The sequence below is a fragment of the Calidris pugnax genome, unplaced genomic scaffold (assembly GCF_001431845.1).
Source record: "Calidris pugnax isolate Ruff unplaced genomic scaffold, ASM143184v1 scaffold22, whole genome shotgun sequence".
In the NCBI taxonomy this organism is placed as follows: Eukaryota; Metazoa; Chordata; class Aves; order Charadriiformes; family Scolopacidae; genus Calidris; species Calidris pugnax.
In genome coordinates this window covers 584,631-608,260 of record NW_015090763.1, presented here as the reverse complement: position 1 = coordinate 608,260, position 23,630 = coordinate 584,631, and the positions used below count along the sequence as shown (strand labels likewise).

At 47.8% G+C, this 23,630-nt stretch overlaps 1 protein-coding gene across 1 annotated transcript in view; it reads left to right on the top strand.

Annotated features, from left to right (window-relative positions):
* The window catches only part of COL27A1 (collagen, type XXVII, alpha 1), a 175,205-nt gene that overhangs the window by 74,805 nt on the left and 76,770 nt on the right, over positions 1–23,630 (top strand). Inside the window, exons 13-21 of the mRNA XM_014949542.1 lie at positions 1,391–1,444; positions 8,343–8,387; positions 11,931–11,984; positions 12,394–12,438; positions 19,595–19,648; positions 20,351–20,404; positions 20,550–20,603; positions 22,518–22,571; positions 22,879–22,932. Of these exons, the coding sequence (XP_014805028.1) occupies positions 1,391–1,444; positions 8,343–8,387; positions 11,931–11,984; positions 12,394–12,438; positions 19,595–19,648; positions 20,351–20,404; positions 20,550–20,603; positions 22,518–22,571; positions 22,879–22,932 (468 nt within the window). The remainder of the gene's footprint in view (positions 1–1,390; positions 1,445–8,342; positions 8,388–11,930; positions 11,985–12,393; positions 12,439–19,594; positions 19,649–20,350; positions 20,405–20,549; positions 20,604–22,517; positions 22,572–22,878; positions 22,933–23,630) is intronic.

Here is a 23,630-nt window from a genome sequence, read left to right as displayed (position 1 = left end):
ACAGCTCTGGGGTGTGGACCGTAATGAGCTTGGAACCGTTTGTTCCTCTGGCAGGCTGAAAGGTTGTGAATGCGTTGGAGTGAATTCACTGAGCATCTTTGATCAGCTCCATTAAGCATCTGCATGGGCTCCAACAGGCATTACGCTATTCAGCTGTCCTATGAGAAGGGGGCACTGTTGAAATGATTGGGTTAGTAGACAGGATGAAATAATTCAGATTGACAATCCATTTCTGAGGATAGTCATTGCAGTGAGGTTTATGAATTCTTCCAGAACATAAGGGATTTGGGATTGACTTTTAAGGGAGTAGCCTATGAGTAGGGTATTTCTTCCTGAAAGAGGATAGAAAGTACTGTATCTTTGAATACAGAGTTTGATCTTCCAAATGTGGCATTAACATTTCACGTGTAGTCTACACAACATAATCTTCAGGGCTGCATACTCCTTGTTAGACATAGTGGAGTACTTGGGTGAACCAAAAGGACGACAGGGGGAAGACAGATTTCCATCCCTTCTCTCTGCTTCGCACGCTCATGTTGTCTTTCTACACGGTGCTGCAAAAGCCTTGCCTGCTGTATGAAGTGTGCCCAGGGCTGAGAACTGGTGCTGAGGAAGGGCATGGTTGCTTGAGGGCTAGACATAGCCTGCAGGAAGGCTGAGGGGGATCTGGTCAATGCTTATAAATACTTAAAGGGTGGACGTCAAGAGGATGGGGCCAGTCTTTTTCCAGTGGTGCCCAGGTATAGGACAAGAGGAAATGGGCACAAACTTGAATAGAAGAAGTTCCATCTAAACATGAGGAGGAACTTCTTTACTTTGAGGGTGACAGAGCCCTGGAATAGGCTGCCCGGGGAGGTGGTGGAGTCTCCTTCTCTGGAGACATTCAAAACCCACCTGGACATGTTCCTGTGCAACCTGCTCTGGGTAGACCTGCTTTGGCAGGGATGTTGGACTAGAGGTCCCTTCCAACCCAATGTGATTCTGTGTGGACAAGTCAGGCCCAGCAGCCTCCACACCGGGTACTTTTCATGGCATGGCCAAGGAAAAAGCCTTCCTCTCTCTTCACTGATTCTTCCCCTGAGGGCTCCTTTAGTTAAATGTACAGCTCATGGCTGAGCCTTGTAAACGGTGCTTCTGGTTACCCTTCATTGGCCCCAGGAGGGAGCAGTGAATCAGAGCACTTGGCCTTGGAGAGCTTTTCACAGAGCGGATGTGCTGGTGGAGCAGGAATGGTTTGGATGAGGAGCAGCAGCTGGATGGTCCAGGCTTCCCTGTGACCTGCTGCCCACCAAAGTGCTGCACTGAGTGCAGGGGGAGCAGTTTTTCAGCTGACTGTCCTTACACCAGGGTGTGTCAGGAACTAATACTTGTGTTTGCTTCCTCTCCTCAGGGTTTTCCTGGTGATTTTGGGGAACGTGGACCTCCAGGCATCGATGGGAACCCAGTAAGTTGATAGCTTTTTCCCTTCTTTCTTTCTGTGGCAGTAGACAGCATGTTGTACTGCATCGTGCTAGTTAGAGCTGAGAGAAGCTTTTAAGTTTGGTGGCAACTGCTAGCATTTTGGGTTTGTTCCTCCTGAAAAACGAATGTATGTCCCTCCCCTGCTCAAGCATGCTGTGAATTCCCATGTTTGACTCAAGGTCTTCTAACTGCCAGGTCATCACATTACCATTTGCTTTCTGTCTTCATCTATTGCCTTTCTCACACCTTGGTCTTGATAGACCCTTTCTCATCCTGAGGATATGACTAGAAGAAAAATCAAGAGAAAAAAAGTGGGGATGCTGCTCCTGATGAACAGGCAGTGGTTGTAGCATGTGGTCCATACCACAGGGCTTGATGCAAAGCATGTGACAGCCGCAGGAATCACCTTGTTGACTAGTGTGCTCTGGATGAAGCTTCATATGAACATAGCAGGGAGACTTGGGCCCACAGACAGAGGGACATGTCATCTTAAGGCACCACAGATGGCTACTTGAGTGCATATGAACCCCCAGAAGAGCAGGCCATGTACTCAATTGCATAGAGGTCTGAGGTACATAGAGAAAGAGGCATGTTCCTCTCCTTTTCGCCACATTTCATTTTCTGATGCAGGTTAACAAGCTGGTGCCACTTGATCTGCATCTCCCTAGCCTGTAGAAGTAAGCTCCTGAAGTACTCCAAGCTCAGTACCTTCCCTCATCTGAAGTGAATGTTAATACTGGTGCCAGATTCCCTCCTCCAGAGTCTGGGAGCACTGGGACACACACCATAGCCCAGGCTTCTGCTGCCCTGTCCTGTGCCTCAGCTGGCCCCAGCACTTCACTGTGGGAGAACTCTCCAAGCTCCTGAGTTCTTGGCCTCTCTCCGGTCTTCATCTGACCCCTGCTGGCTTTCTAAGAGTGGGATGTGTCTCCTGGGAATTGGGTCAGGATGGTCAGAGACCATTTAAGCAGCTGGATGCTGATAAGGTTTATTTTGCTCTGCTCTGCAGCACTTAGTACCAAACAGTTGGATACATGCTGTGTTTTCCGCTAGTCACAAAACATGTCCCTTTGGATTGAAAAAGTTCTCAGATGTATTAATTATTCTAAATTATTTTCTGAGTCACTTTGTTGGTTCTCCCTCAATTAGCATGTGAGCAGTACTGATTCATCTTCAAAATCCCTGCTGTCTTGGTTGTTCACACATAATCACAGTGTTGCTCTTGGTGTTTGATGGAATGATTTGTGTGAAGTAACCCACTCTGTGAGAGTCTTCAAGTTCCCATTCGTCATATGTGCAGCATAAAAGTTATTTTCACAAGCAGCTCTAACTAGCAAGCCAAGCCCAGCTACACTCCCGCCTTTGTGGGAATCCAACACGAGTCACAAATGCAGTGAACTGAAAGAATTAGATTCCCAAGGAATATTTCTGCTGGACTTTTCCCATCCTTCGGTCAACTTAAGCCATGGGTCAGAGTGGAATCAGTAGTCCCAAAGTAGAAGACTTTATACATTGTATTGCTATTTCCAGCCAGCCCACCAGGAAGAGCAGGAATCTTGGAGGTCAGAAAGACTTTTTTTTCCAAATAACTTGTTTTGTTTTCTTTTAAATTTGCAAGTTGTCTAAGCTCCATTCAGAAGATGCTCTCAATGTTAGCGGAATGCCAGTTCCCAGAGCATCAGAGAGAAGCAAATGTCCCTTCCGTTAATTCATCCAGAAGGATTGCTCTTCTTTCATCTTATCAACGGCTTTTAAATATTAATGTGCCTTGGAGATCGCAGAATGAAAACAGACTGTTTCGGCTGCCTTAAAGGGAGGTTCACAGGGTCACAAGCGGAGTCGCAGACGCAGAAAAATGCCAGAAAGTCTGTTTGTGGAACAGGAATATGCAGGGTTTTTGCTAGGTGGAGTGTGCAGCTGAATGGCAGGCAGGCGGGCAGGCTGCCATGGGGCTGGAGCTGCCCCATCCCCTTTTGATCCACCGAGCACTTACGCTGCTGCCGCCTCTCCCGTCGCACGGGGATGGCCGAGCCCGACAGTCTCTGATCTTCTTTCCGTCCCCTCCAGACAGAGCAAAGTCTCTTCCAACCACAGGGGCGTTTTTCCCTCCTACCAACTTGTTGAGAACTGTTGAGCCATCACATTCCAGATCCCCGTTCCCGGAGCGCTTTAGCCACTCCAATTAGTCTCTTAATCACAGGAATTAGACATGGGAAAGGGCTGTTGATTCATCTCCTTGTCTCTTGTCCCAGTGCCCAGTTCATGCACTGAAAAAAGGAGAACAGAGCCCGATTTCCCTCGCAGGTCAGGGACCAGCCTGTCGTTACTCATAGCCAGAGGAGAGCACCTGTAGATCTTCCATTTCCCAGGCCAGGGAATGGCTCAAGTTAACAACTAGTCTTGTCCACCTCTCCCAGGGGAATCCACCCACTCTGCTTCCAAGAGGAAATCCTCTTGCGTTAGATGTGAGGCCATGTGTTTCCATATTTACCCTTTCTCTTGAGGATTACACACTTGTCATAACTTGGAGATCTAGGTGATCCTTCCTGTGACTGGTGGGACCTACCATCCAGCCAGGTTTCATCCCAGCCACCCTCCGAGCCTGCAGAGCTTACAGGGAAAACCAGGCCACCGTGCAGCTCCTGTGCTCAGCATTCCTGGGGATATTCCCTCTTCTTGCTGAGCCTGGTAATGCCAGGCCTCGGCTATAAGCTTGAAGCCGACCTTATTACAGTAGCTCTGAGGACGCAGAAATCCCACCCGTGAGGAACAATTGCTCCACAGATGTCCCAAGTATGCAGGAAAGGAACTGGCCATAAAAAAGCAATTTTAGGCTGGTTGAGATTATGAAACGCTTTTTGTGTGTGCTTGCCCAATAGTCCTTTACTCTACTTCCCATAAAGTAAACACACGTAACCCTTTACCCAAGGAGGCTGAGCACGTTTAGTCACACTGCGTCCCCTTCCCTTTCATTCTTTCACTGGGCAAATCTTTCCATAAAAGGGGAGCTTTATTGCACTGGTGGGGGACTCCACCAGATGTGCACCATAAACTGAGCTGCTCTGTCAAAGAAAGTAGCCAGCGGGATCCAGAGCAGGGGTAGGGTTGTTTGAGCCAACGGGAAGTTTAGTATTTCCAATGCACTTGCTTTGAGAGGCTCTGCTGGAGATGGAGGTGTGTAAGAGCAGGTCCTTGCCCTAACAAGCAGCCCACTGTTAATGCGGTAAGGGATCCACTGAGGGGGACATGGGGACGGGCTGAGGATCACATAGGGATTACTGGGGGACCTAGATGGGTGATTGGTGTGAGTCTGGCACAGCTTCTCTGCTGCACTTCACCTGGGAATGCCATCAGGCACCTCCACATCTTTGGAAAGCTGGCACGGAGGGAGTTTGTGGTGAAGCTGAGAATTCGAACCAGCCCCACAAACCTGGACATCAGTCTGTCCCTCATGGTGGTGTGCTCCGAGGTGCTGTTGAGAAACCTCTAAGAGGAGCTGGTGCTTTCCAAAGTGCCCTGCTTGGGAACCGTCCATAAGAGATGGCGAATGGGCACAGAGCCCAGGAGGAAATCTCTGCAGTCCATCTCCTCCGCTCCGAGGTGCGATTAAAAGTGACTCATCCTCCAAGCAAGTGCTGGGTTCCCTGCAGGGGTCCCTGCTCCAGGGACAGAGGTGCTGTCTGTCCCCCCAAACAAGGCTAATCTTTTAAATTTGCAAGTTGTCTAAGCTCCATTCAGAAGATGCTCTCAATGTTAGCGGAATGCCAGTTCCCAGAGCATCAGAGAGAAGCAAATGTCCCTTCCGTTAATTCATCCAGAAGGATTGCTCTTCTTTCATCTTATCAACGGCTTTTAAATATTAATGTGCCTTGGAGATCGCAGAATGAAAACAGACTGTTTCGGCTGCCTTAAAGGGAGGTTCACAGGGTCACAAGCGGAGTCGCAGACGCAGAAAAATGCCAGAAAGTCTGTTTGTGGAACAGGAATATGCAGGGTTTTTGCTAGGTGGAGTGTGCAGCTGAATGGCAGGCAGGCGGGCAGGCTGCCATGGGGCTGGAGCTGCCCCATCCCCTTTTGATCCACCGAGCACTTACGCTGCTGCCGCCTCTCCCGTCGCACGGGGATGGCCGAGCCCGACAGTCTCTGATCTTCTTTCCGTCCCCTCCAGACAGAGCAAAGTCTCTTCCAACCACAGGGGCGTTTTTCCCTCCTACCAACTTGTTGAGAACTGTTGAGCCATCACATTCCAGATCCCCGTTCCCGGAGCGCTTTAGCCACTCCAATTAGTCTCTTAATCACAGGAATTAGACATGGGAAAGGGCTGTTGATTCATCTCCTTGTCTCTTGTCCCAGTGCCCAGTTCATGCACTGAAAAAAGGAGAACAGAGCCCGATTTCCCTCGCAGGTCAGGGACCAGCCTGTCGTTACTCATAGCCAGAGGAGAGCACCTGTAGATCTTCCATTTCCCAGGCCAGGGAATGGCTCAAGTTAACAACTAGTCTTGTCCACCTCTCCCAGGGGAATCCACCCACTCTGCTTCCAAGAGGAAATCCTCTTGCGTTAGATGTGAGGCCATGTGTTTCCATATTTACCCTTTCTCTTGAGGATTACACACTTGTCATAACTTGGAGATCTAGGTGATCCTTCCTGTGACTGGTGGGACCTACCATCCAGCCAGGTTTCATCCCAGCCACCCTCCGAGCCTGCAGAGCTTACAGGGAAAACCAGGCCACCGTGCAGCTCCTGTGCTCAGCATTCCTGGGGATATTCCCTCTTCTTGCTGAGCCTGGTAATGCCAGGCCTCGGCTATAAGCTTGAAGCCGACCTTATTACAGTAGCTCTGAGGACGCAGAAATCCCACCCGTGAGGAACAATTGCTCCACAGATGTCCCAAGTATGCAGGAAAGGAACTGGCCATAAAAAAGCAATTTTAGGCTGGTTGAGATTATGAAACGCTTTTTGTGTGTGCTTGCCCAATAGTCCTTTACTCTACTTCCCATAAAGTAAACACACGTAACCCTTTACCCAAGGAGGCTGAGCACGTTTAGTCACACTGCGTCCCCTTCCCTTTCATTCTTTCACTGGGCAAATCTTTCCATAAAAGGGGAGCTTTATTGCACTGGTGGGGGACTCCACCAGATGTGCACCATAAACTGAGCTGCTCTGTCAAAGAAAGTAGCCAGCGGGATCCAGAGCAGGGGTAGGGTTGTCTGAGCCAACGGGAAGTTTAGTATTTCCAATGCACTTGCTTTGAGAGGCTCTGCTGGAGATGGAGGTGTGTAAGAGCAGGTCCTTGCCCTAACAAGCAGCCCACTGTTAATGCGGTAAGGGATCCACTGAGGGGGACATGGGGACGGGCTGAGGATCACATAGGGATTACTGGGGGACCTAGATGGGTGATTGGTGTGAGTCTGGCACAGCTTCTCTGCTGCACTTCACCTGGGAATGCCATCAGGCACCTCCACATCTTTGGAAAGCTGGCACGGAGGGAGTTTGTGGTGAAGCTGAGAATTCGAACCAGCCCCACAAACCTGGACATCAGTCTGTCCCTCATGGTGGTGTGCTCCGAGGTGCTGTTGAGAAACCTCTAAGAGGAGCTGGTGCTTTCCAAAGTGCCCTGCTTGGGAACCGTCCATAAGAGATGGCGAATGGGCACAGAGCCCAGGAGGAAATCTCTGCAGTCCATCTCCTCCGCTCCGAGGTGCGATTAAAAGTGACTCATCCTCCAAGCAAGTGCTGGGTTCCCTGCAGGGGTCCCTGCTCCAGGGACAGAGGTGCTGTCTGTCCCCCCAAACAAGGCTAAGGCCTTTTTCTAAAAATTAAAGAAATGGCTAGTTGATGTTCTGGGCAGGAACCCAGGTGGATGAGTCAGAGTGCAGAGGATGCTGCTGGTTCTCCACCTTAAACCAGCTCTAAGATACAGGAGGAGCACCCTCAGAAGTGTTCCATGTGCTGAACACACTCCCAGAGCTAGGGCCTTTTTCTAAAAATTAAAGAAATGGCTAGTTGATGTTCTGGGCAGGAACCCAGGTGGATGAGGCAGAGTGCAGAGGATGCTGCTGGTTCCAATTAAAAGTGACTCATCCTCCAAGCAAGTGCTGGGTTCCCTGCAGGGGTCCCTGCTCCAGGGACAGAGGTGCTGAGCCATCTCCCCCCAAGCAAGGCTAGGGCCTTTTTCTAAAAATTAAAGAAATGGCTAGTTGATGTTCTGGGCAGGAACCCAGGTGGATGAGGCAGAGTGCAGAGGATGCTGCTGGTTCTCCACCTTAAACCAGCTCTAAGATACAGGAGGAGCACCCTCAGAAGTGTTCCATGTGCTGAACACACTCCCAGAGCTCATCAAGCCCTCACCAGAAACTGGCACACCTTCTCCCAATATTACCCAGTTTAATTTTAATCTAAGTCCTCCCTATTCTCCTGAGTTTTACTGTTTCTTTCCCCAAAAACCTCACCTTTCCCAATGCTAAGCAGCAGCCTGCCTCTCCTTCCCACCTCAGCATTGCTGCCCTGGTCCCTGGTCCCTCTCCCTGCCCTGGTCCCCCTCCCTGCCCATGCCTTCCTCTCACCTGGGGCAGGCTCCCACCCGCTCCCCTGCCTGCACAGTGAAATGCTGCTTTTATCCAGGCTGCTCCTGGGAGGGGAAGGCAGCCCTGCAAATAACTGCAAAGCAACAAGCAGCCCTGTGTCTGGAGAGAGGCTGTGCTCGGGAAGATGGAAGCTCTCCATCACTTCGGCTGGGGAAGGGGCTATGGGGGGGACGGAAGGGGGAGGGACGGTCTTTTCCCTTCTCTTCCCTCAAGCTCTTGAAAAACTGAGCTGCCTTTCAGCCTCTGTTTGTCTACAAAGTGTCCATAACCATGTCGGTTTGTCTTTCCTTTTAGGGAGAATTGGGAGCCCCAGGTCCTCCTGGAGTCCTTGGACTCATTGTAAGTATAAAAACAAATGGAGATCTGGCTTTAACCCTTTCAACCTGCATAACTAATCACAGATTTTCTTCTTCCTGTGCCAGGCAGTGAAGAAGACAACTGTTTGTATGGGGGAGATGTGATGTCTGGAGTGGGAGGAGGTTGCCTGGTGGACTGGGAGGTAGAGGAGGGCAAACCCTCTCTAAGCAAAAGGGAACAGATTAAAGGTTTGCTGTTAGTGCCCTTATTCCTCGATAACTTGCCCTTTTGATAACATTTACTGGGGTATTTTTTTGAAGATGCAATAATCGCTCCACACCAGGATCTTTCAAAAATCAAGCCCTTGTAAGCAGTAACCTGAGGACACACAGTTCTTGCTCACTGGAGAGACCATGGGCAGGAACTGTCTGTCCTCTGGCTATACAGGAATTTCATGTGCACTCTCACCATCCCAGCACTAATCCAGGTAATTGGGTACACAGGCAAATTCCACCCTTCATTACACCCTTCCCCAGCAGCAGATAGATGGCTGTAAGGACAGGTGGCAACTCATCCCCTGGCAGCTGTGCTGGGGGTTAGCAAATGCCCAGCTGAACAGATTACGCTTTATTTTTAGGTCTCAGTGCTTGTTTCAAGTTATTTTCTTCCATGCATAAAAAGTGGCAGGCTCTGTTAGTGCTACAGCATTCTTTCAGAATTATTCCTCTTCAGCTATGATAATCCATGAAAACTTGACTTGCGATGAGTGGTTAAAAGTCTTCCCCTTTTGCCTTTCCATAGTTTAAATTATAGGAGCGTGTATGAGATCAAGGTCTCGATTGCCCTGGACGTTGCACAAACACAGAGCACCAAACCCAGAGATCTTAGACTCCATCAGGGCAAAAGCAGAGAATATGGTAGAACAAGTGTATCCATCTTGTAAATGGGGGTATGGGGCAAAAGTGGGTTAAGTCTTCAGAAAGGTTTTTGTGGAGCCAGGAGTTAGGTCTGTGTTTCCCCTCGTTGGTAGAGATGAAAGTAGCTGCTTTAGCCAGAGCAGCAGAAGGGATGTGCTCCTGGCAAAGGGCTGTAAGAGGAAGATTGCGGTTTAAAATAATACAGTTGAAGGTATTTTCCAAATTGGATCATATTTCTCCTTGCTTTCGGAAAGATTTCTCTTAGCCTGGTTGCTGTTATCTCACAGATATTTGTTGGTTGGGAGGTGAAAGGCCAGACATGGTAAATGTGATTAAGATCCTTTGAGAGGTGATGGGATGAGGGGGTGGCCTGTTCCCCCCCCCAAGTTGGCTCAGCCAGTGCCATGCAGTTACATGCTGGGGGTACATCTCAGGGGGCAGGAAGGAGAGGTTTTTCCTGGTGCTGACCTGAAATGAGGACAGGCTGCGTGTGGTTTCTAACCTGCTTTGTGATCATGATGGTTTTGTCCCATATTGGCTGAAGCTACCCAAACGGCCCCAAATTCTGTGTAAGGTACAACTAAACTGTTTTCTTCCCTGACTGGCCTAAAAATCTAGCACTGTATGTCCTAGAGCAGGATTCAGCTCCATCACCAGGTACTCGGAGTCTCACATCTGTCTTGATCCGTAATGTTGGTCTCTACTGACATCCCAAGTTCCAATGTTTTTGCTGGAAAAGGGCAAAGCCAGCAGTTCTCCTTTTCCTGCTAAGCCTGGTCTGTCTAAAACTTTAAATATTTCTTCTCTCTTCCCATCCAGTTGAAGAAATCATCATTGCTGTTGTGAGCTTCTTCCTAGCTTTACTTTTAAGGCAGAAAGTCTGTCCTTTGCAATGCTATTTCTTCAGGAATCACTGCTGCAGCAGTAGCAACCGGCTGCTCTTTCCCAGTTAGTCTGGTGGCATCGTTCTGAGCAGATAAAAATTTCAAACTGAGATTCAGGCCAAACTGAGTCAGATCTTGTGTCCCGGGGTAATACGCAACTCCTGGATTCAGGATGCTGAAGCATCTCTAGTGGGATTGATCTAAGAGTGACTTCCTCCACCCTCCTGGGGAGAAGGGGACACATCTATCCTGCCTTCTCCTCTCCGTGGGGCAGCACCAGCTCCTTCCCTGGGGTGTGCAGCGTGGAAGCAGGGCTGCAGGCCATGGAGAAGGCGGCTGGGGGTTTGCTCTGGGCTGGCTCCCCCATTCAGTCCTTCCTTCCTTCCCATCTACAGCCACCCCTGGGACCGGCCGGGTTCCCGGTTGCCCCCACGCACCCCGCAGGTGTTTGCCTTCCCTGTTTAAGAGAGGTTGAAGGGCAGAATTAGGTGTAACTAAAGCCTCTTGCTCTCCTAATTAACTGAGTGGGCAAAGCTTTAAGTAAACGCCTTTTGACAAGAAGCCTTTATGCTGGGAGGTATGAAAAGGGCGTCTGTTGAGGCGGCCGCAGCCCGGTGCTCCCGGCGTGGCTGTGGTCCCGGCGCTGCCGGCAGAGAAGCGCTCCTTCAGCAGAGCCTGCCCTGTTTATTGACACGTCGCAGGCAAGGCTGGTGTGCTGTATCACTGACTCCCTTCATGGGGGAAGGCCGTCAAAGCCTGTTTAAACGCTGAAGGCTCTCTTTTATACACGCACACACGTGGTTACACACGGGAACCGAGACCCCGGTGTCCTCCCGTGCTGCAGCTTCTCCTACAAGTCCCAGTAGGTGATGCCACGCTGGCTTCTTGCTGCAGCAGAATGGTCAACAACCTCCTGTTTCTCCTCTCTCCTCTCCATATCACTTTTAGATATCAGAGCTCAGTAGTGACCCAAATTTCTTGACTGTTGCCTTTTTTGCTGTGTGAGTCTGCGTCCTTTTCAATACACTCTCAGACTCAGGAATTCTTTCTGGGAACATGGGTGACTTCACTGAGAATAAGTATGCTCAGGATTGTCTTAAGCCAGTTCAATATTTTAATTTTTCAAATAGCGGAAGAGGGAAATGAATCCATTCAGAAGTTAGGAGGAACATACAAAACCAATTTCTCATATCCTACCGCAGTTTCAGACTTCAAGGTGGTTTCTTAATTAATTTTCCATCACTTTGCCACTAATTTACTAGCCTGAATTCCTTATCTAATTTTTAAGTGAATCCAGGCACCCAGGCTCCTGGGTTTGGAGTCTGCCTGTGCTTCCCAACACCTGTATCTTCTGCGGGGCAGGAATGGGATGCTCATGTGTGATCCGGGCATCTGGCACTCAGTGGCCACGGCCGTGCACAGGAGCACGGAGGGGCTGGGTGGGCTAATGGTGGGGGCCAGCTCACATCTCTGGTGGCCAGTGTCCACGTGCCTTGGTGTCTCTCTGTGGCGAGAGCAGGATGCAAACAGGAGCTGGTCTTCTTCCCTCAGGTGTCTGGGATGCAAACACCTTTGCTTTTAGGTGTTTGCTGCTTTTACTTAGAGGCTGTCCACATGTTAAAAGTGTCTTGGCTCGAGCCAGGGTGCTGCTTCTGCTGAAGTCAGTGGTGCAATTCCTCAGGGATACTGAGAGAGCAGATAGGAGAGCAATGTCACAGCACAGACAGCAATCTGTTGGGTTTGCACCTAATGACTTTGGTAATTTTTTTTTTTTCTCTTACTAGGGTGACATGGGCTCTGTGGGACCGATAGGCTATCCAGGACCAAAAGGCTTAAAGGTGAGTGAATAACCGAGCTGTGTCAGCTCTTGTTCTTCCACGGCAGGGCTGAAAATTGTTCTGTTCCTCCCATGGGTGGTAGTGATCACTAAAAGACAGGCAGCAGTGATGCTTGTCCATTGACCCAGCACAGGACCATTGAACACAACATCCCACTGGTGCTCTGCAGTAGGTGTCAGTCAGTGGAGAATCCCAGGGGTATTTTCCCTGTGCACCTCCTGCCCCTGGAGGGTGTTTAAAGGATGGGTGATGGAGCACGCTTCGGGAGCAGCCTGGCGTTTGGTCCAGGGGCTGTGCCAGGCCAATGCTGTGGGTCCGAGCCACAGGCCCCATCAGGGACATCGATGTCACAGACCTGAGCAAGTCTTCACAGCAGCTCCGTCTCACTCTGAACTTCCTTTTGTTTCAGGGGCTGATGGGAAACCCTGGAGAACATGGACTGAAAGGTGATAAGGTGATCTGAATACTCCCTTATTGCACTGTGTTTTAATTTTGCATGTAAAAACCCCTTTTTTAGCTTCTCTTTCTTATTCAGCACCATCATACTGGTTCCAGCCTGACTGTCTCTTTGCTCCCGTCCTTCCACCCTCCCCCTTTCTAGGCACTCCAGTTTTGATTTTTTCTTTCTTTTACGATACATCCCCCATCCCCTTTTCCACGGAGTTCTAGTGTAGATGAGTTATGCTCAGATCCTCTTTGGAGCTTCTATTTCCCACTGATGATGACAGTAACTGTAAGATTATCCGGTGTTTCACTGGGCTTTTATGTTTTTATATTGGTTATGTGATGGGATGGGGAAGAGGATGAAGACCTAACAACTCTGCATTAGGGCATTAGAGAAACACACGATGTGACAAAGCAGCACAGCTCACAGGGTCAAACAAGCAGAGCAGCTGGATCCCCAGGAAACACTGTTCTGTGTTAGGTATCTCTGCTCCCGTTCAGAGGGGCTCACCTCGGTTCAGCTTCCTGCCGAGAGGAAATTGCCTTGTGCCAAACTGATGTAAATCACTTTAGGAAAAGAAAAAAGGAGAGGGGCATTGATTGCAATGATTTAGTGCTGCTGGCACAAAAACACGCAGCTTGAGCTAAATCGGCATGAAGCTGTGTGTGTAAATGTCTCACTGTCATGAGAACCATCCTACAGATATTCGACTGTAGGATTTATTTAGTCTGAAAGAGTGGGAGGTGCAATCATTTATTGTTGGCTCTGATTGCTCAGGAGGGCAATGGAAAATGACCATTAAGTGTATTCTCCTCCCCCTGTCTGATGTTTTATTCTCTTGCTAGATGTTTGCTTTTAGAGAATGATTTAGCAGCCCAAAACTGCACATGGGGGAAGTAGTTGTCAAGCCAGTTGATTCCACTCTCCTTATATTATAGCAGCTCTTTGCCAGGGCTCCTGTGTCTGCAGTTTCCATTTCTCCCCTGTACCACATTTTCACTTTTCTAGAGAGGAAGGACAGGGCAAGAGAAGGACTTTTTCTTCACAATCTTTTTTTAAAAGCTTAAGAAGTTGTAGTTGGTTTCTGGACTCAACATCAATACCCAAAGCTCACAGACTCTTCTGCCTGCTCCTTGGAAGAAATGGTTGATTATCTTAAGAGTCACCAGCATTTAAATCATTGTTTAGCAAAATTATCTTTCCTGGACATTCTGGTCTCCATCCCTTCACACGGACTGCTCTCTTCATCCCCAGTATTTCACTGCTATCACAGTAACCAAATGGTTTGCAGCTCTCCCTGGAGTTATCCTTACTCTAGTGCAGAATTATCCATCTTCTCCCAGTAATCCCGTGCTCAGTCTTGCAGCCTCTCTCCTCAGGTGCAGGAAACCTTTTCTTTCCCTCCCTGGCTACCTCTGCCACTGTGTTTTCCTTGGACAGGACAGACTTTCTTCCTGGCTTTCATTACAGCCCTTTCCTAATCCAAGCCTGAGAAACCATCCCTCCTGCTCAAGCCTCCTCTGTCTCTACTCTTTTAGACTTTAGTTCGAGTATCCTGGGCACTATCAAACACTCATATCAGACCAATGGTGATTTCAGAGTCAGAGCTTCCAAACAGCTTGTGTGTATCCTTTCCAGCAGCCAAAGGGCTGGGAAAAATGAGGTAAAGGAAAGTCAGACCTATTTAGGCATTGGTGGCCACGAGTCTCATCTGCTCAGGTGAAGGTACACAGCTCTGGCATTGCCGTTTTTAGCCAAAGCGTCCGAGTTTGCTGCACTTGTTTGCGTGAGTATAGACAAAGTTCATCAGCTCTCCCTACATTTGGGGGAGGATTTGGCCTGAAATAGCTTTGTGGTTTTTTCAGTTATTTGGTTTTCTGATTTGTTGGCCTTGCTGTTCAGCTGCTTGGCCAGTTTATAATGCATCCCTTCTCCGACTGATCAAAAGGCTGTTGCTTTCATTTACTCACTCCCATGCGCTTCTTCAGTGAATGGCAGCTTTAAGCCTTTTTATTTTCTCTCACTTCTATTTGGACATCATGAGCAAAAACACTCATCCCTTCTTACAGCTTGTTTACACTTGTGTTCTAATTGTTTATGTTCTGGTACCACTAAGAAATTTAAATGGTATCTGGTCTTGCTGCTTTAACTCAGTTTGTAGCAAGGGAAAAACTCTGCCTTCAAAGAGCTTGTGGTCTAAATGCACATGTGGTAGAAGGAAGGGACATTTATGCCCTTTCATGTTACCTGAGGGCTTCTGAGTGGCAGAAGTGACTGAGGAGGAGGTTGCTGGAGGTGGGAAGTACACCCTGCCCTCTTGGACCCTCTCCTTGCCAGTATCATCTTTCCTCTTGCTGCCTGCCTCATTTCGATGGAAGTGTTTTCTATCTCAGCCTTTATTAAGAAGCTGCATCATAAATCTTTCTTTGCCCCCCCTTGTTTGTGCCACATGCTTTTTAATTGAAGTTGATCTTAAAAATATCTGATCTTAAGGAGATCCCACATAAAGGAAAGTAGAGGCAGGATCTCTGTGTTCACTTAGTGCCTGGTTGGGTTTGGGTCACAGGAAAGGTCCTCCTGGAGCAGAAGGATTGTCTTGTGTCAGAGGCTCCCTTCTGTAATCTCTCACCAGTCGTGTCCCTTAGTTTCTGCTGCTATTGCTATTTTTAGGCTGTGGCATTTATTTAAAGGCTTTCTGTAGTTGCTTACTGTTCTTTTTCTGTCCATTAGATTCTGACTTCATTATAATCTTCCATCGTCATCTTCAGACAAAACTGTTGTACTACTGTGACCAGAAACATAAGCAACCTCCTTGAATCTTGTATTTATTCTCTATGTCTGTTGGTCTGAAAGTTTCCCTCTTGCCATTCTTGAAACATTTCCAGACCGCGGTTGTGTGCAAGCTGCCTCTGCAGAGATCCTTATTCATGGCTTGGTCACCTCCCAAGTAGCAGAGTTCCCCTTTCTGCTGGATGATGAAGATACAATTACATGGGTGAACTTAGCTCACTAGTTGGGGATGGCAGTCCAGCCACCATGCAGCAACCTTTTCTCTGGGCATTGGTGTGGCTCCAGCACACCCATCCCACTGTACTGCTCCACGGGCATATGAGGTCCCTGAGATCCCTCAGAAGAGCCCATTTCAACAGCACATCAACACCTTACACCAGAGAGTCCCAGCCTACCGAAGGCTGAATCTTGTAGGAAGATGCCAGGTGGATTCTCTGGAAAGCAGTTTCTAATAAATCCATTTAGAAATGGAGACTTTTCCCAAAAGGGATGTGAGGGATTATTGCAGACATGCAGAAGTCTCCCATTACACGGCCAGAGGGGAAGGGGATGAATGTGTTGGCTTCTCCCCTCTTCTCCTCCACCGTGGTTTTCAGAAAGCTGGTAAACATAGAGTTAAAACTCATCTTTAAAGAGAAAAAGAGGGGGGAAAAGAGAGGAGAGGAGCCATCACAGGAAGAAGAATCTACCTCAACAAAGAGAGGGTTTTCCCCTTCAATGAGAGGGTGTTTTTCACTATTTTTTGGACTTTGTTTCCTATATTGCCGTGTTCAGCATTTTACAAGGTGCAGCTCATTAATCCCAAACGCGGGCATCACAGGGTGGAGGCCAAGCATGAGCTAGAATAAGGGGCAACACCCCACTCTTCCTGCAGAAATCACATCTGTGTATCTAGCAGCTAAAAGGGGCAAGTAGAGAGCACATCAGTGCTAGCCAACCCCTTCTGCATCCCCCATAAAAGGTTGGTACCGCAGAAGTTAATGATGTTTTTTACAGCTTTGGTTTTCCCACAACATGGGTCATATTTTCATGGAGGGAAGGAGAGGGGGCAGAGCGGGCTGCATCTGCTCTTACAGGGAGAAGTGGAATTACTGTATAACCCTGAAATAAAGAGTGGTTTTGAGGAGACCACGTGATGTGATGAGTACAGAGGAAAGGTGGAGGAAGCGGAGGAAATCCTAGCTACTTGTTCACATAAAGGAGTTTTATGAATCAGGACATCTGTAACTAGTGAAGGACACAGCTCAGTAAAATACCTCTAGTAGTTCTGCAGTTAGCTCCCCTCATATGGGGAAAGAGATGTCCAATCATGAGCAGAATGAGGGGTTTTTGCACGTACACCTCCTCTGCATCCTACAGACAGCAAACCTGCCTCACTCTTGCAAATCTGTCACTTCCCTCGTGGCCCCCTTTCTGTGCGGTGCTGCGTTCGGAAGGGCCTCAGGGTCTCTGAAGCTGCATTTCTTTTTCTAAGTGAAACGTGAAACATGAAACACAGGCAGTATCCCATGGGCAGATCCTGTTTGGAATTTCGGATTGTACTTTCCTCCCCCTCCTCACCAGCAAAGTCCTTGCAGCCCCTTTTCGTCATCTCGGCACCACTTCTGATATTTTTTAATAGCAAACACTCCCGGCCTCTTTCCTCCTCGTTTTTCTCCTCACGTTGAGGATGCAAACCCTGAGTCACAGTTCCAGATTTACGGTGCTCCAGACAGGTGAAAGGGGATGCCCTAGACCTCACATTTTAGGATACTAATGGCCATTGCAGACGTGCTGTGGGATTTCACTGGGCTATTGCAATAGCACACGAGCTCTTGCATGGAGCCCAGCTACAGATAAGAGATGTGTTTTGTCTTTCCTGCTTCCTTCTTCCCCCTTCTAATGCCCATTTCTCAGAGTTGTTTGAAAGCTGTTTTCCCTGTAGTGTCATCCCTATCCCACTTTGCTTAAAGGTCAGTGATAAAGGCTTGTTCCTGCCTTTTGCCATGCTCAGGAAACTCTTTTCTTACAGCAGTCATTTTTTAATGTCCAAGTATTTCTTCTAAAGCAGTATTTCAATGGCCACTTCTACTATCAGTGTAGAAAACTGCTTAATAAGAAAAGAAAATATCTTTTGCTTTGCCCCTCAGGTGATAAAGACAAGGAGTTTTCAGAGCAAACCTCTCACTTGCAAGAAACAACATTTTCCTTCTGTCTCCTGGCAGCAGCCGGAATTTGAGTTGCCTGCTGATTTCAGTGTTTTAAGCCTTGGACTAGATAAAATAAGTAGAAGATTCAGAGAAGAGGAGGGAAATCTGGCAATGGCAGGAAAATGAGCTGGGTCATACGGTTTGGGGTTTTCTGCCATCTCTATTGTATCTAGTACTTGGGGTTCATCCGAACTGGAGTTGTGTAAATAGCTGATTGTTTCCATTTGCTTGCATTGCCAAAAAAAAAAAAAAAAAAAAAGAAGGAAAAAAGTCAGGAAACTCTTTTCTTACAGCAGTCATTTTTTAATGTCCAAGTATTTCTTCTAAAGCAGTATTTCAATGGCCACTTCTACTATCAGTGTAGAAAACTGCTTAATAAGAAAAGAAAATATCTTTTGCTTTGCCCCTCAGGTGATAAAGACAAGGAGTTTTCAGAGCAAACCTCTCACTTGCAAGAAACAACATTTTCCTTCTGTCTCCTGGCAGCAGCCAGAATTTGAGTTGCCTGCTGATTTCAGTGTTTTAAGCCTTGGACTAGATAAAATAAGTAGAAGATTCAGAGAAGAGGAGGGAAATCTGGCAATGGCAGGAAAATGAGCTGGGTCATACGGTTTGGGGTTTTCTGCCATCTCTATTGTATCTAGTACTTGGGGTTCATCCGAACTGGAGTTGTGTAAATAGCTGATTGTTTCCATTTGCTTGCATTGAAAAAAAAAAAAAAAAAAAAGAGATGGAAAATAGTTTAGATGAAGCAAAACGTTGGTTATTTGACTCAAATTAAAATATTTTAGGTTAAAAACCAAATGAGTAAAATCAATTTAACTTTTTTTAAGAGCAACATTTCTATTTTGCTACATAAAAGATTTGTTTTGAAGATGGTTCAGTGAAATGTTCTGGGAACATTTACCAAAAAATTTAAGCGAATTTAGCATGAATCCATGAAATGTTTCCATCATTGAATCTCCACAGTTCTTAATTCTTTTCCTTCTGAAAAAGTTGTCTCCAAAAATTCTTGCCCAACTCAAGCCTTAACCGTTCACGATTTCATTATCCCCTGCATGTTAGCGAAGTAGTTAGAATATTTCAGCTCTCTGATAACAAGTGGGTGGGTTTTGCCTGAGCAGAAGTAGACTCCTCTGTCATCTCTATGTAGGCTTTGGCTCGGTAGAGGAGTCCATATGTCTTCCATGTGGACTATGTTTAAACATATAGCTCTCTGCTCTTGTATGGCTTGGCACTGGGAAGCCAAGTTTCGAGGCATCTGCTGTGCCTGGGACAGAGTTCCTCTAACAGTTATTTCTGTTGGGTCTTGTCAGTGTACCAAGGCTTTATAGTTATTCCTCCTTTGACTTCCCAAGTAGAATTTTCCTTTCTCTGCCCCATCATTGACTCATCCTAAATCACCAAATAAATGAGGTTGGAAGGGACAACAGGAGGTCGTCTGGCCCAACAGCCTGCTCACAGCAGGGCTTAGGCAATGTAAGATAACCCCTTAGAAAACCTCCAGGAATACTTATTTTCTACCCAGGGAGTCCGAATCTGTTAAGATGGTCCTAAGAGGGGAAAGAAAGTTAGCTTGGTTATGAAATATTATCAATGATGGTGTGCTCAAAGATGGAATGCCCATCCCAGTGAACACCAGCCTGCACCTTCTGGGGAATCTCAGCCTGGGTATTGGCAGTGAGATGGTACCAAAACATTACTAGAAATTACTCTTGAGTTCATATGGAAGAGGATTGATCACTAGGCCAACACTAGGATACACTCACAGCAACCCCGAGTATTGTTTTCTTTTCTATAGAGCCTGATGAGAGAAAAGGTCTATTCATTGAAAACTAAAGTAGCCCTTCTGTTCAGCTGAATTTTAACACTTCACCACCTTCACGGTTGTGTTAGCCAGAGGAACGTAGTCTCTCTCCTTGTAGCTCCTACAGAAACACAATGCTTGGGAATTCATATTTTCCTCTCTCCTGCAGTTTCATTTCTCACTTTAGAACCGATGTTGGGAAATATATACTTTGTTTAGGATTGTTGTTACGGTTAATATGATCTACAGTTTGCCAGCAGTTCAGTTTTGAACGGAGCTAGTGATGAGACTGTTGCTGTACAATGCACCATCTAACATCTACCTGGGCGTTTGGGCCATTGCTGTTGCCTATTTTAACTCTCTGGTGATGTGTATCCAGGGTGATCAGGGAGGAGCAGGTGTTCCAGGAGATATCGGCTTCCAAGGAGACAAGGTAATTGTTTTTCTTTTCTCCATCATTTTTTTTCCCTTTAAATAGCAGAATGGGTGGCCACCAGCTTTCTCAGGTCCTCTTAAGCCACAAGAAGTTGAACGAGCTGTGTCCTGCTGTCAGGTTCCCCTGCTCAGATACTTCTCATTTGGGGAATGCTGCGCCTTTCTAAAAATTCATGTCAATATATGGACTTTGTTGTTACTCATAATAAAAGCAGTTCCACGGGGGACTTCCTGTAAAAGGGGCCACATCTCCATGCAGAAATTGGTGGAGTGGGAGTGATGGGGATGGGTGTGAACGTGTGTGGTCCCACGGCTGCGGACTCGGAGGTTTGGTCTGCTCCGTGAGGCAACTTAAACCCTGCCCCAGCGAAGCACTTAACGCCGGGCATAACTTCTAAGAAAATGCCTTCTCCCCTGTGACTACAACATGATACTGCCCTCGGCTGACTAATGCTGTGCTAATGACTAATGCTACGGCAACAGCTCCTGTGTTCTTCAGGGCTAAATTCAGCCCCGGCTTTATCAGAAGCATCTCCCTGACATTGGTGCATCTGTCCCAGCTCCTTGCAGGCTGAGTTTAGCCCTTAGAAAGCACCTCTCTGCTGCAGAAACTAGAGATGCAGCCTGAGGAATTGTGTATTTTTTGATGCTTCATTGTGTTCTCTGAAAAAAAATAAATCTATATCTCTCTCTCTCTCAGGGCAGCCAGGGTATGCCTGGGGTCCCTGGGGCACGAGGGAAACCAGGCCCCCTGGTAAGTAACCAAATGTCCTCGGCTTCCTCATCTCCCTTCCTGAAGGTTCCGTGCCCCTCTGGAAAGATATCTTGGCCGGGGTGTGCTGGCCTAAACAGGAAAGCCAAAAAGTTCACTTTTCTCCATGTTTTTCTGATGTCTGCAGGGAAAAGTTGGTGACAAAGGTCCGGTTGGGTTTCCGGGACCACCCGGCCCTGAGGTATGTCCCACCACCTCCTTCTCTCATCTCTCCTTTCCATGGTAACTCCTGCAGTGTGCTGTCTTCAGCAAACCCACAGGGTTAATGCCTCTCTCCTGTCTCCTTGTGCCTCTGCAGCGCATTATTCGGTGTCTGCAGCTGCCGACATCAACATACCCGTGTGGCGTTGGAGAGCCTGTTGTGAGAGATGCCTATCTCCTTCCCCCACTGGAGGTTTTTAGCTCTCCAGCCGCGCACAGACAGGCCCACACAGGGTTTTGATTAGGAGGCATATGCATATGGCTCTTGCTAATTCGTATGGAAAGCGAGAGCCAAAGGCTGCCACCCACGTGGGCGCCCAGCCCGAGGGAAGGAGGGGATGGCTGCCGCTGCCACCGCTCGCCATGGCACCTGGGCTCTGACACACTTACCAACCCAAAGCTGGTGTGTTCTGGGGTCAGAGCCTTGGCTAACGACGGGCAGATGGATTATTTCTTTAGGACAATGGCACACCAGGGCGCCAGAAATGCCGAGGCCCGAAGAGCTTTGGTGTGTTGCAGGATTTACTGTTACTTAATGAATAGAGGCCCACTTTTGTTCAAAGTGGGAGATGGGGCAAACTGTCCATCTTGTATACCCTCTGACCACCCTGCACTGAGATTTCCTGATCTCCAACTACCATTCCAAGCCTTTTTCTTCCCGATCCTCCCATATGTCCTGTACGTAACGGCTTGTTCTGTTCTCATTCAGAAAGGCCAGGTTTGAGACAATCTTTGGGGACTGGCAAGAGGGACAGACTGTCTCCTGGCCACTGGCCAGACTCTGTGGACACTGGTTTTTCTACTCACCGTGTTGAAGCAAGAGTTTCTACTTGTTGTTCTACTCTACGTGTTTCTACTCTGGCTCTTGAAGTTGTTCTTCAACTGCTTTTGGGGGCAGAACACTCATTTCTTGAATCTTGCATTTCACTTTTTGCCTACCATCCTCTTTTTTCTGTAGAGCCTCCTTTCTCTGCTGGGCTATGATGGTACATGAGTGGTGGTGAGATAGGGGAGGATCAAGATGGGTTCGTGCCCCATTCTGCATCTCACGGTTTCCTGGGTTTTCCTTCCACTTTTTGTCATAGATATCGTGGAGGACTTTTTCCATTTTTCCACCCCTAAAACACCATTTCAAGTAGAAAAAGTCCCTGACTGCCCTTGCCAGCAAAATTGTCACAGTGATACCTTAAATGCAGGATCAGCTTCCCCCACCACGTTGTCATTTTTCTCCTTCATAAGCCACCAGACAACGTCTGTGAGATGCTAGGGAGCCGCTTCCAGCACAACTTGATGGTCTGTTTTCCCCTCATCAGTGTTTCTGGTATTTTGCTGGGTCTGGAAGGGCTCTCGGTCGAGTGCTGCCACTTAGCAATCGTTCCTCTTTGTTGCTATTGGAAATAACCACAGATTCCTTTGTTTCCTCAGCGAAGGGCTGGTGGGTGGAAAGGAGCCGCTGCCTGGCTGAAGGCGGCAGCTAATGAGCATGTCAGCACCTTTCCTAATTCCTCGCCTGCTTCCCTTTGTCGCTGGGGTGTGCAGTTGGTTTCTCGGAGCAGGGAGATTATGTGCTGACTCATAAAGATTAATTAAAACCCAAATTGCCGTTTTTAGCTGTGTGATGACAGGGAGGCCCTCGCAGCAATAAATCTTCTAAGAAGATGGACCTAAAGGGAGCTGCTGGGAAAGGCTGCTCTTGAATCAAAGCGATAGTGCTGCTCCCATTGTCTTGTTTCATTCCCTCTCGAAGCCACGCGGCGGCCCACACACGGACACCGCCAGCACGTAACGGATGTCTCTGCCCTTAGTCTTTAATTAAAACTCTCACAGAGGCTGTCCTCTGAAACTGGCTGCAAAAGTTCACCCATGCACCCTGACTGTTTCTCCTCTTCTTCAGGGCTTCCCAGGTGACATTGGCCCACCAGGAGAAAATGGTCCTGAAGGCCTGAAGGTGAGTGGAGCAGAGATTGAAGCTCTGTGTGGGGTGGGAAGGAGCCAGGGAAAACAACATAGTGGGAAGGGGGGAGAGAGAAAGCCCTTGAGATTCCTAAAGATTGTCCTGGCCAGCATTTCAGCTTGGTCTGTTTGGCTTGAGGTCCCTCCAAGTGCAGGGTTTCCTTTTTTTTCAATTTTTTTTCTGTAACAAAATTGACATTGGATGATGTCCCATGGCTGTGAAGGAGACTTTCTCATTTTAATTGCCCTTCTGAGCTTATGTTTCTATTTTCTGAGTATCTTTTCCTTTGGCTCTTTCTCAGGGAAAGCCAGGAGCACGAGGTTTACCTGGGCCGAGAGGACTGCCTGGACAAGAGGTGAGTGTCCTCGGACCAAAAGCAGATTGAATTTAAAGAATACCATTGAATTTTGATGACGAATGCATGCTGAAATGGTGCCTGTGACTTGAAATCCTCTCGTCCCTCTGAATCTGGAAGCAGATGTTAATATTCAGTGATCAGAGACTGCAGAAGAGGAGCTTCCCCTAAGTTGCAGTCCTGTGATCTTTGCTTCCAGTCACTACTGGCATCTGCTGACCCTACCCTTTTCTTTTAAAGTCCATTCCCCACACCCAGAACGGGTGCTAATGCCCTTTTCCCTGCACATCCCTTTTCCCAGACATGCCCTGACCTGGCTTTTGGTTTCTGCTCCTTTTAAGTGTGATTTCTTTCAGCTGCGAGACCCGCAGCCTCCTCTCCCTGACACGGGGCACTACCCTCTTGTAAAAAGAGGACATTAATTGCAGTTGCTCTTCTGCAAAGATTGGTTTGCCCGAGCATCTCAGAGCTTGCAGCTTCCACTTCTCACTTCATGGGGAAACTTGAAGCTTCATTCCACTCACAGTCACTAAAAAGTGACGAAAATTTATCATTGATTTAATTGTCCTAGAGCTGCAAATACTTCATAGCAGCAGCAGAGAAGGCCTGAGTGCCCTCCAATTATCCTCTTGATACTTCAGTGGAGTTTCTTCTCCCTTAGGCCAGTGTAAGCAGTTTGTCCAGAGTCATGAGACATT